This window comes from Zootoca vivipara, chromosome 4 (genome assembly GCF_963506605.1).
Source record: "Zootoca vivipara chromosome 4, rZooViv1.1, whole genome shotgun sequence".
NCBI lineage: Eukaryota > Metazoa > Chordata > Lepidosauria > Squamata > Lacertidae > Zootoca > Zootoca vivipara.
In genome coordinates this window covers 20345277-20358375 of record NC_083279.1, presented here as the reverse complement: position 1 = coordinate 20358375, position 13099 = coordinate 20345277, and the positions used below count along the sequence as shown (strand labels likewise).

At 39.2% G+C, this 13099-nt stretch overlaps 1 protein-coding gene across 2 annotated transcripts in view; it reads left to right on the top strand.

Annotated features, from left to right (window-relative positions):
* TMTC4 (transmembrane O-mannosyltransferase targeting cadherins 4) overlaps positions 1-7600 on the top strand; it is a 45401-nt gene extending 37801 nt beyond the window's left edge. For both annotated transcript variants that reach the window (XM_035115161.2, XM_060273365.1), the window contains 7 exons: positions 2221-2300; positions 3706-3813; positions 3917-4058; positions 4696-4810; positions 4945-5057; positions 6679-6748; positions 7264-7600. In XM_035115161.2, the coding sequence (XP_034971052.1) occupies positions 2221-2300; positions 3706-3813; positions 3917-4058; positions 4696-4810; positions 4945-5057; positions 6679-6748; positions 7264-7415 (780 nt within the window). In that variant the 3' untranslated portion in view covers positions 7416-7600. The remainder of the gene's footprint in view (positions 1-2220; positions 2301-3705; positions 3814-3916; positions 4059-4695; positions 4811-4944; positions 5058-6678; positions 6749-7263) is intronic.
* The last annotated feature ends 5499 nt before the right edge of the window (positions 7601-13099 follow it).

Sequence of the window (13099 nt, the reverse complement as noted above, 5' to 3'; positions counted from 1 at the left end):
TACTTGCCTAGCATCAAAGTTGAACCGGTTCATGAATGAGCTTGGCAATCCATATCCTTTTCTCAGTCCGTATCTGTTTCTCAGGGCTTAGCTTATGCAGAAAAGTTAAAACACCTGAACTAGAAATGTTCTAGCCTGTGCTTTATTCTAAAAGGTGGTGGCGATGATTCATTGAATTTATGTCCCACATTTCCTACTGAAAGATAGCAAAAAGTAGCTTACTGTGCTTGGTAAGCCAAAAAAATACACAAAATCTGAAGTTTAAGACCCAAAGCAAACAAAATGTTCAGTATCGCCACTATTTGCAGCCAATTTTGAAAAACCTGTGGGGCACTTGCAAAGAATTGGGATTGCATGTTACAGATTTCCATCTCTCTTATAAACTGATTTCCCTAGGGTTCCTTAGGGAGACAGAACAGAGGAACTATAATAGGTCAATATATGGCTGTTGTGTATAGCATTTGTTTTTCAGGAGTGGTAATCTTTGTGGATCTAGGGAACACATTGTCCCAGATTGGTTTGGGAGTGGGCAGGAGCTGTTTAGCCCACTCCTATTCAGGAGGAATAAGGGCACGCAGAGAGGAGGACTGCATTGGCTCTGTCACTGCCCTTGCAGACAGAACAGCACTGCTGCAGCTCCACCCCATGGTTGAACCGTTCCTTTTTGTCACTCAACAAAATGCAGCTATACCTCTTCCACACTCTGTGTTTCACACTTCCTTATTGTAGAATGCTTGTAAAAGATGTAGCTAAACCTCTGACTTCTGTTTCCTCCATTGTGAATATGGCAGTTTCCTTTTTGTTTTAATTCTGAAAACAGAAGGTCTATTTGGAGTTGGATATACTGTATGGTGGCGTGCACGTGGGATTTCCACACCTTTAGGCGCCAGGCAAAAACATTTTTCTTCAACCAGGCCTTCAGCTTGTTACATCCGATACCCTTTCAAACATGTTGTGGGAGATCAGTTTATTTATTTATTGAATTTATTATTGGTTTGTTTTTGTTCTTTTACTTTGCTTTTTTTTAAAAAAAGGCGGTATACAAATAAAAGTATACCCTTCTTTCACATTGTGTTTCAAGGTGCTCTTAGCAGGGAAAAATGATTCATTAGTTGCCATCATGTAACCAATTGCTTTGTTACACTTGTTTGGCGGTGGGAATGGTATTTGCTAGTAAGTAAAAATAGATTGATCTGGCCTTAGCTGGTATACAAACATGTTGGGATGCCGGGACTAGTTGTGTGGTTGTAAAGACTAGCTGGCTTGGGATGTAGCTGCCACAACCAACAATGTCTACTCCTTCCCTCTTCTGTGGCCAATGTCAACGTGCTAAGTAAAGGCATAGGCACCAACACTGGTTAATACCATTAACATATGATGCTGAAGTAGGCATAGGCCCAAGGGAGAGGCAGGTTTCTATGTCCATTTTGGGCCTGCCGTGGACTCAACTGCATGCCCCCCCCCATTTAAAAGAGTCCTTCCAGAAATCTGCAGGGCTGAAATTTGGATTTTCAGCAGAAGATCAAGTAGTTCAGATATGTTCTTCGCTGACCTACAACTTTCTGTAAATATTTGTGTTGGCAATTTTAAAAACACATTCAACCAAAACGTATCAGAACCAACATGGCAGGAATTTTCAGTTGGATAAATGTTCAGTGAACTTCAAAGCTGCTGAAGACTTGCATTTTCACTGGGATGTTTGTTCTCTGATTATTTTTTTTCTTCTCTCTAATTCTTGCGTCATATTCCCTCCAGCTACATTTTTTTATTTTTCCTGGCAGCTGTTGATGCCCTTTGAACATAAAAATGACTGTGTTGAAAGCCTAATGCAGTCCCTGCTATATGTCCTACCCCATACCATCACTGTGTAAGGAAAGAGGTAACATTGTGGGGGCCCATACAATTAATGTTGAGCCTGGCCCTGAACTTCAGAATCAGCTTTGGAAAAAGGGGTCAAAGCACAAATGTTTTTTTATTATTTCAAGTCATCCCCTTCTTGAAGCTTGACACATCACTGTAAATTATGCAATGCATATCATTCAAAGAAGGTTGCACTTACCTTGACCTGTGGTATATATATTTATAAACAAAAGTAAGATGCTTTGTTCAACTGTAAATCTATTTTCAAAATTGCAGTTGCAGAGATAAATGCTGCAATACTAGTATCTAAGAGTAATAAATGTCTGGAACAATTAATACATTTCTGGCCTTTACTTTCAGGTTCATTATAACGTTGGCAAAAACCTGGCTGATAAAGGCAACCAAACAGCTGCAATCAACTATTACAGGGAGGCTGTCAGGTACGTGCCAGTTTACTGTTTAAAAGAGGAACAGGGAAGTGTTCCTCAATGAATGCAAACAAACTGTGAAAAAGACTATGAACTGAAGGTGGAGGCACTATATGCACTTTCCCTTTTTTTTTCATTTGTTCGTTACACAAGAAAATCTTTAATAGAAACTGATTTAAAAGAGGAACAGGAAAACAATATTCAGAATATTGCATTTACTGGCCTATAAAAAAAGAGCCTGGAAGACATGACATCTCAATGCACTGTTTAAAATAAATTAATTTTATTAGAATTATTCAAAAGAGAATTTAATCCATTGGGGGCGGGGAGTGAAAGTAGCTTAGAACACTATGGTTAGGAAAATGTACACAGTGTGAGTTAAAAATGTTGGCGATGTACCACAGGAAAGAATTGTGAGGTGGTCCCATCCCGATCCAGATTTGGGTAGTCGCTGAAAAAGTAGAAAATACAATAGGTTATTAATATCCAATATTTTTGTTGTTAGGAGATACAGTCATACCTCATGTTGTGTCCGCTTCAGGTTACAGTACGTCTTTTCAGGTTGTGTCCCGCGCCAAACCCGGAAGTACTGGAATGGGTTACTTCCGGGTTTCGGTGCTCGCGCATGCGCAGGAACACTAAATCACGCTTTGTGCATGTGCAGAAGCGTCGATTCGCAAGCCGCGTGTGCGCAGACGTGGCGCTGTGGGTTGTGAACGTGCCTCCCACACGGATCACGTTCGCAACCCGAGCGTCCACTGTATATACTAGCGTGTGCGCACAGACACACTCATATATATCTTGTATCCTAAATACAGATTATGGGGTGCAATCTGATCATAGTGGCAAGTGTATGCCACTACTGTGTATTGGAAGTCATGTGAAATTCCAGAATTATCAAGCCCCCCAAAAATTACGTAGTACAAACCTAACAAAATTAAGTATGGGCACATGAATGAAGGCAATTAAAGGGATGACATGTGATCGTAGAAAAATGAAGAAAGGAGACCTGTATTCCTGTTGTTGTTGTTTTTAAATTTAAAGCAAGATAATGCTGCCTGGGTAAAAGCACTGTCCTCTACATGTGCTCAACATGTTCTGCAGGCAAGCACCACTGATAGCAAAGCCATCCTAGCAATGAAGCTACATTATAGTTGTTTCTTTCTGCATCATGTTCTAGAGAGGGCTCCATTTCCTGTCTCTCCTTTTAAATAAATCACTGTGGTCTAGATAAGATTGGTGATGGTGATTTAATATATGATTAAGGTGTTGTAAATTTCCTATATTTGGTCAGGTTGAGATTCAAATAATAGGTGGAGTCTCATGAGTTGGTGGCTATATAGTGTAAATGAAAGAAAATGAGTCAAGCTGCCTTTTTCCAATGAGTAATTATTATTTTTCCCTTTTACATGCCCAGATTGAATCCTAAATATGTGCACGCTATGAACAACCTGGGAAATATCTTGAAAGAAAGGAATGAACTCCATGAAGCTGAAGAGCTTCTGTCACTAGCTGTGCAAATACAGTACGTTTTAAAATACACTATTCCAGTTGTTGTTGCACAGAGCATATAAAATGAGTGCTGTGTCCTGTCCTATATACTAAATGTATCCAACAATTCTGCCTAGGCCTGATTTTGCAGCAGCATGGATGAATCTGGGAATAGTGCAGAATAGCTTAAGAAGGTATGGAGAAGCAGAGCAAAGCTATTGGACTGCAATTAGACACCGAAAAAAATACCCAGATTGTTACTATAATTTAGGACGTTTGGTAAGTGTATTGCATTACATGTGTGCTAATGACAGCAAGAGACTAAGATGAAATGGATTTTGAATGTCGCCTCTGTGGCGAACGTAAGCATACTTCCTAGATATTAACAGTGTGGTTAAACAGCAGTACTTTGGCATGTTTCATGCAGCTTCCTAATAATATTAAGAGTGCAGTAGGTGAAGGGCATATCCTCAGCCCTGCACTCCAGCCCATAGCAGAGCATCTGCTTTGCATCCCAGGTTCAATCCCCGACATCTCCAAGTCGGGGTGGGAGAGACTCCTGCCTGCAATCCTGAAAGCCTCTGCCGGTCAGTGTATGCAATACTGAGCAAGATGGACTGACTCAGTATAAGGCAGTTTCCTATGTTCCTGTGTGTTGTTTCTACAGTATCAGTGGGCAAGAACTTTCACTGCAGATTGCCTTTCATCTTTGACCATTATAAATTGTTTTCAAGAGCTTGTCCCCCAGATATAGCACTGCGTGCTATTGTTTTTTCATATATACATGGTTGGTTTTTCTGCATAAAGTAATATGAGCAGGAGTGGGACTAGAACAGGGGAGGAACTTGAGCATTGATCTAATTTATTCAGGACTACCTGTACTGTATTTGTTGTCATATTGTCGTCCGTGTTTCAGTATGCTGACCTCAATCGCCACATAGATGCATTGAATGCATGGAGAAATGCCACTGTTCTGAAACCACAACACAGTTTGGCTTGGAACAACATGATTATATTGCTTGATAATACAGGTACAGTATAAGAATTACCCAGCAATGTTTAAAGAAGTGATGTATTGATGCAGAATTTGCCCTGCTTACGGTTTTGTGGAATAAAAACTAGTGTGCTATTCAGCACCCTTTCCTCTCTTTTTTTACGTTCCTAGGTAACTTAGCACAAGCTGAAGCTGTTGGAAGAGAGGCTTTGGAGTTAATACCCAATGATCATTCTCTTATGTTTTCACTGGCAAATGTTCTGGGGAAATCACAGAAATATAAGGTAGTAAAATATTTCCAATCATAACTTTTGAATGAAATAATTATCTTAATTGTTTCTCCATTTTTCATAGACTGAATAGGTTCTCAAAAAATTTACAACTCACATTAGAGAAGAGTTGAAGTGTTGTTCTGTAGGTACATGTGGCAAAATAGACATGTGCACATTTGTATTGTGGTGGCATGTACATGTTGTCATGGCAAACTACTCATGTAAGGGGTTTAGACTACCACCTTTTATTCAAGGTCACCTGTGTTCAATAAAATATACTGCCTTGATCTGTAGAGACACAGTAATGTTGTCAAATAGCTGGGCATGTGGCTGAGTTTTCTGAACCTGCAGAGTTACCAGCCCTAGATTTCACGAACATAGGAGAATAATTTCATTGATAATTCAGAGGGAAATAGGGAAAATATCAAAGCAAAGTAGCTATAGAAAAGAAAGGTTCAGTTGAACATGGATTCCCCAGTAATCTGAGGGGGTTTTTATAGGCCAAATCTTCCTTTTTCAGATATGTTCTAGGAAGTAAGATAGCCTTTAGGGCCCCAACCCCTGGGTGCTAAACTAATTTACTTGATTCATCCCTGAGGTTCTCAGGGGTCCCCACAATCACATGAGATTGGAACACACACACTGGGTTTTATTCAGCTGACTTTTACTCATTTCTGCCTAAACAGAAAACACTAGATTCCTTACTGTGAACAAGTTCATGAGTTTGATTAAGGGAGGCAAGCAAGCGTGTTTTGCAGAACAGTTCAGAAACCACATAAAAATATTTTTATCTTATATGCAGCACATCTAAAAATCATCACTCATCACTATATTGATAAATATAGAAATAAGCCAAGGGTTTTCCTGAAAAAAACATTTAAATTGGAATCAGCACTTACCCTTGGATTATAAACAGACATAAAGCTATGTTAAGTAGCCTGTAATTATTTCTGCATCCGCTGCATAGGAACATCTTTAAAAGTATTTTGAATCTCTTATCTGTTTAAATAATTGTTTTTCTTGAGTAATTGTAGTAATTTTGTGTGTGTTGTTCAGAGTTTAATGATGTCATGCAAGAGGGATGTGTGAGCCTAGCAAAACTGAAAATGAATAATGAAAATATTCAGTGGTCAAAATCTTTGAAGCAAGTCAGTTAGAAAAACAAGTGAAAAGTCTTTTGTGGAGCATTTTTTCTTTCTAGAAGTATTGTCTCCAAAACAAAGCAGATAAGCCTTTAAAAATTGTTGGCTGTAATAAAAGTAGATTCATCTCATTGATTTTATTGGGATTAACTTCATTTTAACACAAATATGCAGGTTTTAAGTGGTGATTTGTGTGAGCATCCGGTTATAATGCAGTCCACAAGTGTTTTTGTGTTCTTACTAGCACAGAAGTAATTACTGTTTAATTGACAGCAACTACCAGACAACAGCTGGATCAGGCTGTGAATTATATTGTATGTATATCCATTAGAGAGAAGTAGAAGTGTGAATGCACATGAAAAAAATATGGTGACATAATCACATTAATAGACCACAGAGCATGAGGTAATTGGTAGTGTTTGGTTGTACTTGACATTGTATGCACTACAGAAATAGCTTGTCCTGTTGATCTCTTTTTCTGAATTATTCAGGAATCTGAAGCTTTGTTCCACAAGGCAATTAAAGCCAATCCAACTGCAGCCAGTTACCATGGTAATTTGGGTAAGACATTTTACAGCTCCCCTAGTGCAAACTTTTAAAAAATCAGACACACTGCTTGTACTTCTTTTCGTGTTAATTGTCTTAAAAACTACTGTTTTTAAGGCATTCTTCTGCTGCCTAGATTTCTATTCTGCCTACTTTCTAAACAAATTGCCAGCTAAAGAATGGAGTTCCAAAAATGCAAAGCTTGGTGCATTGTATAATAGACCAACCAGGCAGCACACTGCAGCCCAGAGGTGGCTGCATGTCAGTGGAGGCAAATTGGCTCTTTTGTGCCATGCTTGCAAACCGCCATGAGCTCTCCTGATAAAAACAGCAATTTATGGCTCTAGCACAATCCACTCTTGTCATTCCCTGGCCCGCTCAGCTCCCAAACGTGTCCCCTCCAGCTGGCAACAGAGCGGGCTGCCACCATGCCAGCATCCAACCAAATGTTTTAATGTTTTCTAAGTAATTGGCAAGATTGTCTGTCCTTCAACGATGTTGCTAACAAAAACTCCTCTTTGCTGTTTCAGCTGTGCTGTACCATCGCTGGGGAAATCTTGACTTAGCCAAGAAACACTATGAAATCTCTCTGAAGCTTGACCCCACAGCAGCTGGGACCAGGGAAAACTATAGTCTTTTAAAAAGGAAACTGGACCAACTGAAAAAAAAAGGCGATGTCTGAGGTTTCTTCTCAGGCTTTGAATGCTTACTGCATACCATTTATTGGCAACATGGCTACTAATCACCAGGGAGAAGCATTTAGTCATACTGTCATTTTAAAAATCACAACAATAACCCAATAATTCTAGCACCAGCAACAAATACTCAAAATGTTTCATGAAGTCTAGTAGCAGAAGTAAATTTCTTTACAAAAAATAAAAGGCAACGCTGGTTTTGAAATTTTCATTTGGAGAAAAAAGGTTTGTATTTATGCTTTCAGCTTTTTGACCCACTTTCAAAACCTGTTGAATATTTACATTCTGATACTCGGAGCACTTGTGCTGGTAGGGGCAACTTATTCAAATAAAGAGAAGGACATATTCATAAATAAAGAGAAGGACATATTCAAATAAAGAGAAGGACATATGCATGTAGCAGTGCAGTGTGAACGTACCACAGTACAATTATGTGGAGCAGAAACATAATTTATTTTGCCTGTATATACATCTTACTCTTGCAGGAATTCTGATGCAGCGTTGGTATGAAACGTGGCCCAGCACAAATGTTGGTTCATTAATCTTTGGAGAGACCATGCTTCAGAAACATGGGGGGAGGGTGTTTGTTCTTCTGGCAGGGTTTGCTCAGCATCAATACACTGCTAATATACTTGGTAAGAACAGGATAGAATGAACTATTTTCAACAATTTATGGTGAAGTGAGGATTGCAAAATAAAATAAAAATCCTTCCAGTAGCACCTTAGAGACCTACTAGGTTTGTTATTGGTATGAGCTTTTGTGTGCACGCAGACTTCTTCAGATACAGGATTGAGGTTTAATTCAAATTGTTTTTAGATTCAGAATCTATCCTTAGTTGCTGTTGTACAGCTTAAAGGTAGTGACTTGAATGGTCAAGCACCCCAATGTCAAGAGTACTTTAAACTGTAAAACCTTTCATGTTTGGTAGTTTGCCCAGAATCTTGTAATGCTTCAGCTGGGCAGTGGTTATTACATTTTTAGATGTTTGATTAGGTCTGCTGTCTTGTTGATCTACTGTCTTGTTGGTAGCAGCTTTCATTAGGGTACCAGTACCTGAAATCTAAGTGGTATATGAAGGGTTCTTCAGACTTCTCTGGGGATGATAGCAGACTTAATTTTTCTCTGTGGGTTAATAGTTCCTTAAAGAAGTGACAGCCCAGTTAGCATGTTCTAAAATCTTTCACATGGAACATCCCTAAGGATGCAGCCAAGTGCAGGAAGAAATGTCTGATCTAGGCCATTGTAGCCTAAAATAGTAAAGAGATGGGGTTGTGGCGTCTTTATTGGAAAAGAAAGGATTTATGTGAACATTGCACCCTAGATACTCTCAGATATACACCTGTGTAATCTTGACAGTCCCAGATAAATTATTGTTTTCTAGCTTTAGGGATTGCCTAAAGCCCACTTACAGACAGGTACAGTTCACCTAAAAATCAATGATAGCATATCAGAAAAAGATCTGTTCTTCCATACTTCAATTTATTCTTGCTGCAGATTGGATTTTCCAGGAGCAAAGTCAAAATCAAATGTTGTCCTTTTTTGTCCTGGTATGTATTGTGCAAGACAGATCTTGCTGCATTAGAATCCTTCCCAAATAGAGCATATTTCTCAGAATGGAAAGATCAGAATTGAGTTTCAAAAAAGAAAACTCTTCATACAATATATGTACCAGTTGGTGCACTTGGCTTTGGCAGCTACTGTATCTTGTTGTGGATTTAGTACCACCCTTAAAGCACGGATGCATATGGACGCAATCTAGCTCTTAGAGCTGGAGACAAAGATCCAACCATTGGACAGCATGCACATTATGAATTGATTAGGATTTGCAACTACTCCCAGTATGTTCTAAATGTATCAGTCCCTTGAATAAAATAGTTTAAGCTGTTGTAATACAGAAGATGCTGACAGTCTTGCTATGTGGAATATCATAAAATAATGTGAATGACCCCAATAAGAACATGGTGTTGATGTATTTATACATACACAAGAAAAAAGTGTACAAACTATAAATAGAAATCATTTCCACTGGTTGTTTTTTTATTATTATTCAACAATTTCCTCCAACATGCAGTGCTTACAGACCATTTTCTCAGATGGGATAAGATTTTAATAATAGTTCTATGTTTGAATATTGTTGATGTCTGATGTAATTAATTCTCTGATTTGTTACTATTGCCTGCAGTTTACATATGATACTTATCCCTGTTGGCCTGCACTATTTGTTTGGTATGAACATAGTGAATTAATATTTTATGTAGAGCATGAAACATTATTTTAAATTTACTTTTTTTGTTAACAGCCTGGAAATGTTTGGATCGCCTGATTTGAAAGCATATGTAAAGTAAATCAACATTTTCTAGATTTTTGTTGGTATAATAATACATACTTGAAATTAATGTGTCTCTTAGCTGTCAGCTCTGTCATGTGAATGTAACTACAAAACATTGCCTAGGCAAACTTTTTGAATACCGGTAGTGTCCTAAAGGCTACTTCACATATTATGCAGAGGCAACCTTAGCTATACAACCAAGCCTAAACTTGACATGGAGCTGCAACCAACTCTGACAAATATAGTATGTTGTTACATTCATATGTGGCATTTTTCTGTGTATGCTTATGGCATTTTGTGTGTATATGTATTTTTGGGAGGGCAGAATGGTGATGTGTGAAGTGATCCTACTTTTGAAAATGATAATTAAATGTCATACAGATTGCTATTAATTCAGTTTTAGAAATTTATTTTAAATTTAGAAACATTATAAAAAGGCTTTAAAAATATACAGTAGTAAATGGCTAAGTCACACAGAGTAAACCCACTGTAATCAAGGTGGTTGGTTAGTTATGACTACAAATCCATTGATTTTAATGGTACTATTCCAACATAGTCCGATACCACCCATAAGAAGAAGAAAATCTCAATCTCTTCCTACCGCCCCTGCTATACGCTTAGCAAAGGCATACATGTCTCCTAACATTCAAAAGCCATGAAGGCAAAAGTGAGCTGTGTGCCGTTTCAGGCTGCTGGGCTGATGTATCCAACATAGTTTGATCCTCTTCATCCCAGTTCAATTCAACCCACCGCATGTCACCACAGTAGTTAGGATTACATGTAAGGTGGCAATCCTAGACATACTTGCCTATGAGTAAGTCCAGTGGAACTTCCTTCTGAGTACACAGATGTAGAATGGAGCTGTGGAAATATTAGTTGTTTGGAAAGCTAGAACCGGATCTTTTGAAATTGTAGTGCAAATTCTGAGGTTAAAGCTCTTTTGAAAATAGTGAATAAGCAGTGACTGCCTATTAAACCTACTTACTAAAAAGCTGAGGGTACAGAAGATTGTTCCATTTCTGTGATACAAGGTTTGTCATAAGCATCTACACTTTTGTAAGCACAAGCAAGTATGGGCTTTATACTGAAATAATTGTTTTAGAACTCAACAAAAGATTTGTAGCCAATTTGGTGATATGTCCAATGAATGTCAGCCTCTGATATATTATACATTTATTCGGGGCCTATCAAACTGTATGGCTGGATAATAATTAAAAGTGAGGACTTTTGGGTGGCAGTTGATGTTATAGTTGGATTAGTCCTTGATAATGACATTGAATTTTAATGAATACATTTCAGTTTCTTTTATAAGACAACATTTGTAATAAAACCTCATCTGTCCTTTGGCTGTTGTGGATTTTATAAGAGTAAAAATAAAACCTGTTCAAGAACAATGATAAAAGTAATGTTTCAGAAAGGGCAGTGGCAAAGCATCAAATGGGAAAGGGGGAAAGCACCTTTTTTTCTAAATAGCTATAGTTGTTTGTTGTTTAACTTTGAAATATTAATACAACTGAGGGGGAGCACCTGCCTTGAGCAGAGCTGGGGGGGGGGTGTATGCTAAAATCTTTATCCACGTGAAGTTTTGGTGCTCAAATTTGGCTTCTCCCCTGCAGCTGCTTTCTTACACCAAGGGGGAAAGATAATGTATTCCCTCACTTAGTTTGATCCTCTCTAGGACCATACTTGTTTATGGTCTGCTTTTTAGTGTAATAGTAACTTTATCTGGCCTGCCCTATGGATCTTGTGATGTCTACACATAAAAAGGATTGGGGTAGGCCAGAGCTTGTGCCCTCCAACTGACGTTAGGTAGTTCAGTTGAACATTTGGATAAAAGAAGTCTGGGTGAAAACTTGTCAGATTGCCTCTACCCAAACTTAGAATTTTTTCCACAATCTGACAAGGATGAAAATCACTTCGGTGTGAAGCTTAAATTAGCTTGTACATACTGTACAATAGTTTTTGATAAGAGATTTGAGATCTACATTTCATAAAACTTAGCTCTGATTCTCCTCTAACTCATCTTATATTAAGTACATATGCATGGCCCAAAGGCAGCAAGGAAGGATCAAGGCCCTCTACTGTATATGTTACTACAGCTTCTAAGTGTCTGTTGAACGTCCTACATGGAGAGAGTGTATCTCTAAATCTGCAGATGTATACTATTCTCACCCCAATATCTCAAGCATGCATTTGGTTGGTGAGAATCTTTAAGAACCTGTTGCTCTGTTTTGTTTTAAGATAGGTGGTATTTTGATACTGCAACCCCAAGTGCAAAATTAGTTATAAAGTGGCAATTCTACCCTGCTCAGTCCTAGCCTTCCTCCCTCTTCCTACGGCTAGCGCTAACTAGAAAGCTGTGATTTCCACCTCCTCCTTGTAATGTGAAGAAATTCAACAGGTGTAGTTAGTTGCTCAGCCCTGCTTCTCCACGATGGATCGTTGTTTGGAACTGAAGTCCTCTGATCCTATGAGCATTAAAGCCAGAGGGTCCTTGGCCAGAAGGAAAAGTGGCAGGTCTGCAGAAGGTGCACAAGCAGGCAGAAATCCAACAGGCGCAGCAGCCTTTCCAACATAGCGATTGTGGAGTTTCTGAGTAAGCATTTCTGGCAGCAATGCAATAACTCCTGTGGAAAACCACTTAGTGAGTAGCTTAATAGATTTTTTAAAAAGCGGTTTATATGTGTTTTTTTAATTAAAAAAATCTTAACACGTAACATGCAAGCTTCACAGAAGTCAGTGAACTTACCTCCCAAGTGAGCAGACATAGGAACGGGGTTGCCACATACATAAGGTGAAACGACCGGCTCCTACCCGCTGCCTTCACTGAAGAAAGTAATCGCGCCGTTCGGCCTTTTCTTCGCCTGCCTTTCCCGCAGCACTGCGCAGGCGTAAGGTTGCCTAGACAACGGCGGCTTTCCTCGCCGCCGCCTTTCCTCCGGTCGTTCCTCCTTCCGCTGATTCTGTCACGTTGAAGAAACGTCACGTCAATCATCTCTTGGAAAAGGCGGGAGTAAGAGCTCGCCGAAGCCGCCCACAGAGCTGGACAGTTGAAGAGTGACACCCACCTGCCCAGCTTCCGGCTCGATTTAGCCCTAATCTCCAACAGCCTGAAATACCTGCGCTAGATGGCGCAGCCTCCATTGAGTTCATTGGGACTTGGGGTGACAGCTCCTACTTCATATAGGAGTGTCATAAATCAATCTTCCCTCGGCTTCGGCTCCCTTTCCTCCTCGTGAAATGTTGGGATGAAAGTGGCGTGTTAGCACCGCAGTTTTCAAAAGGTTTTAAAAATTCAAAAAGCCGCCCCCCCCCCCACAGAATGAGCATGGATCCCGTCT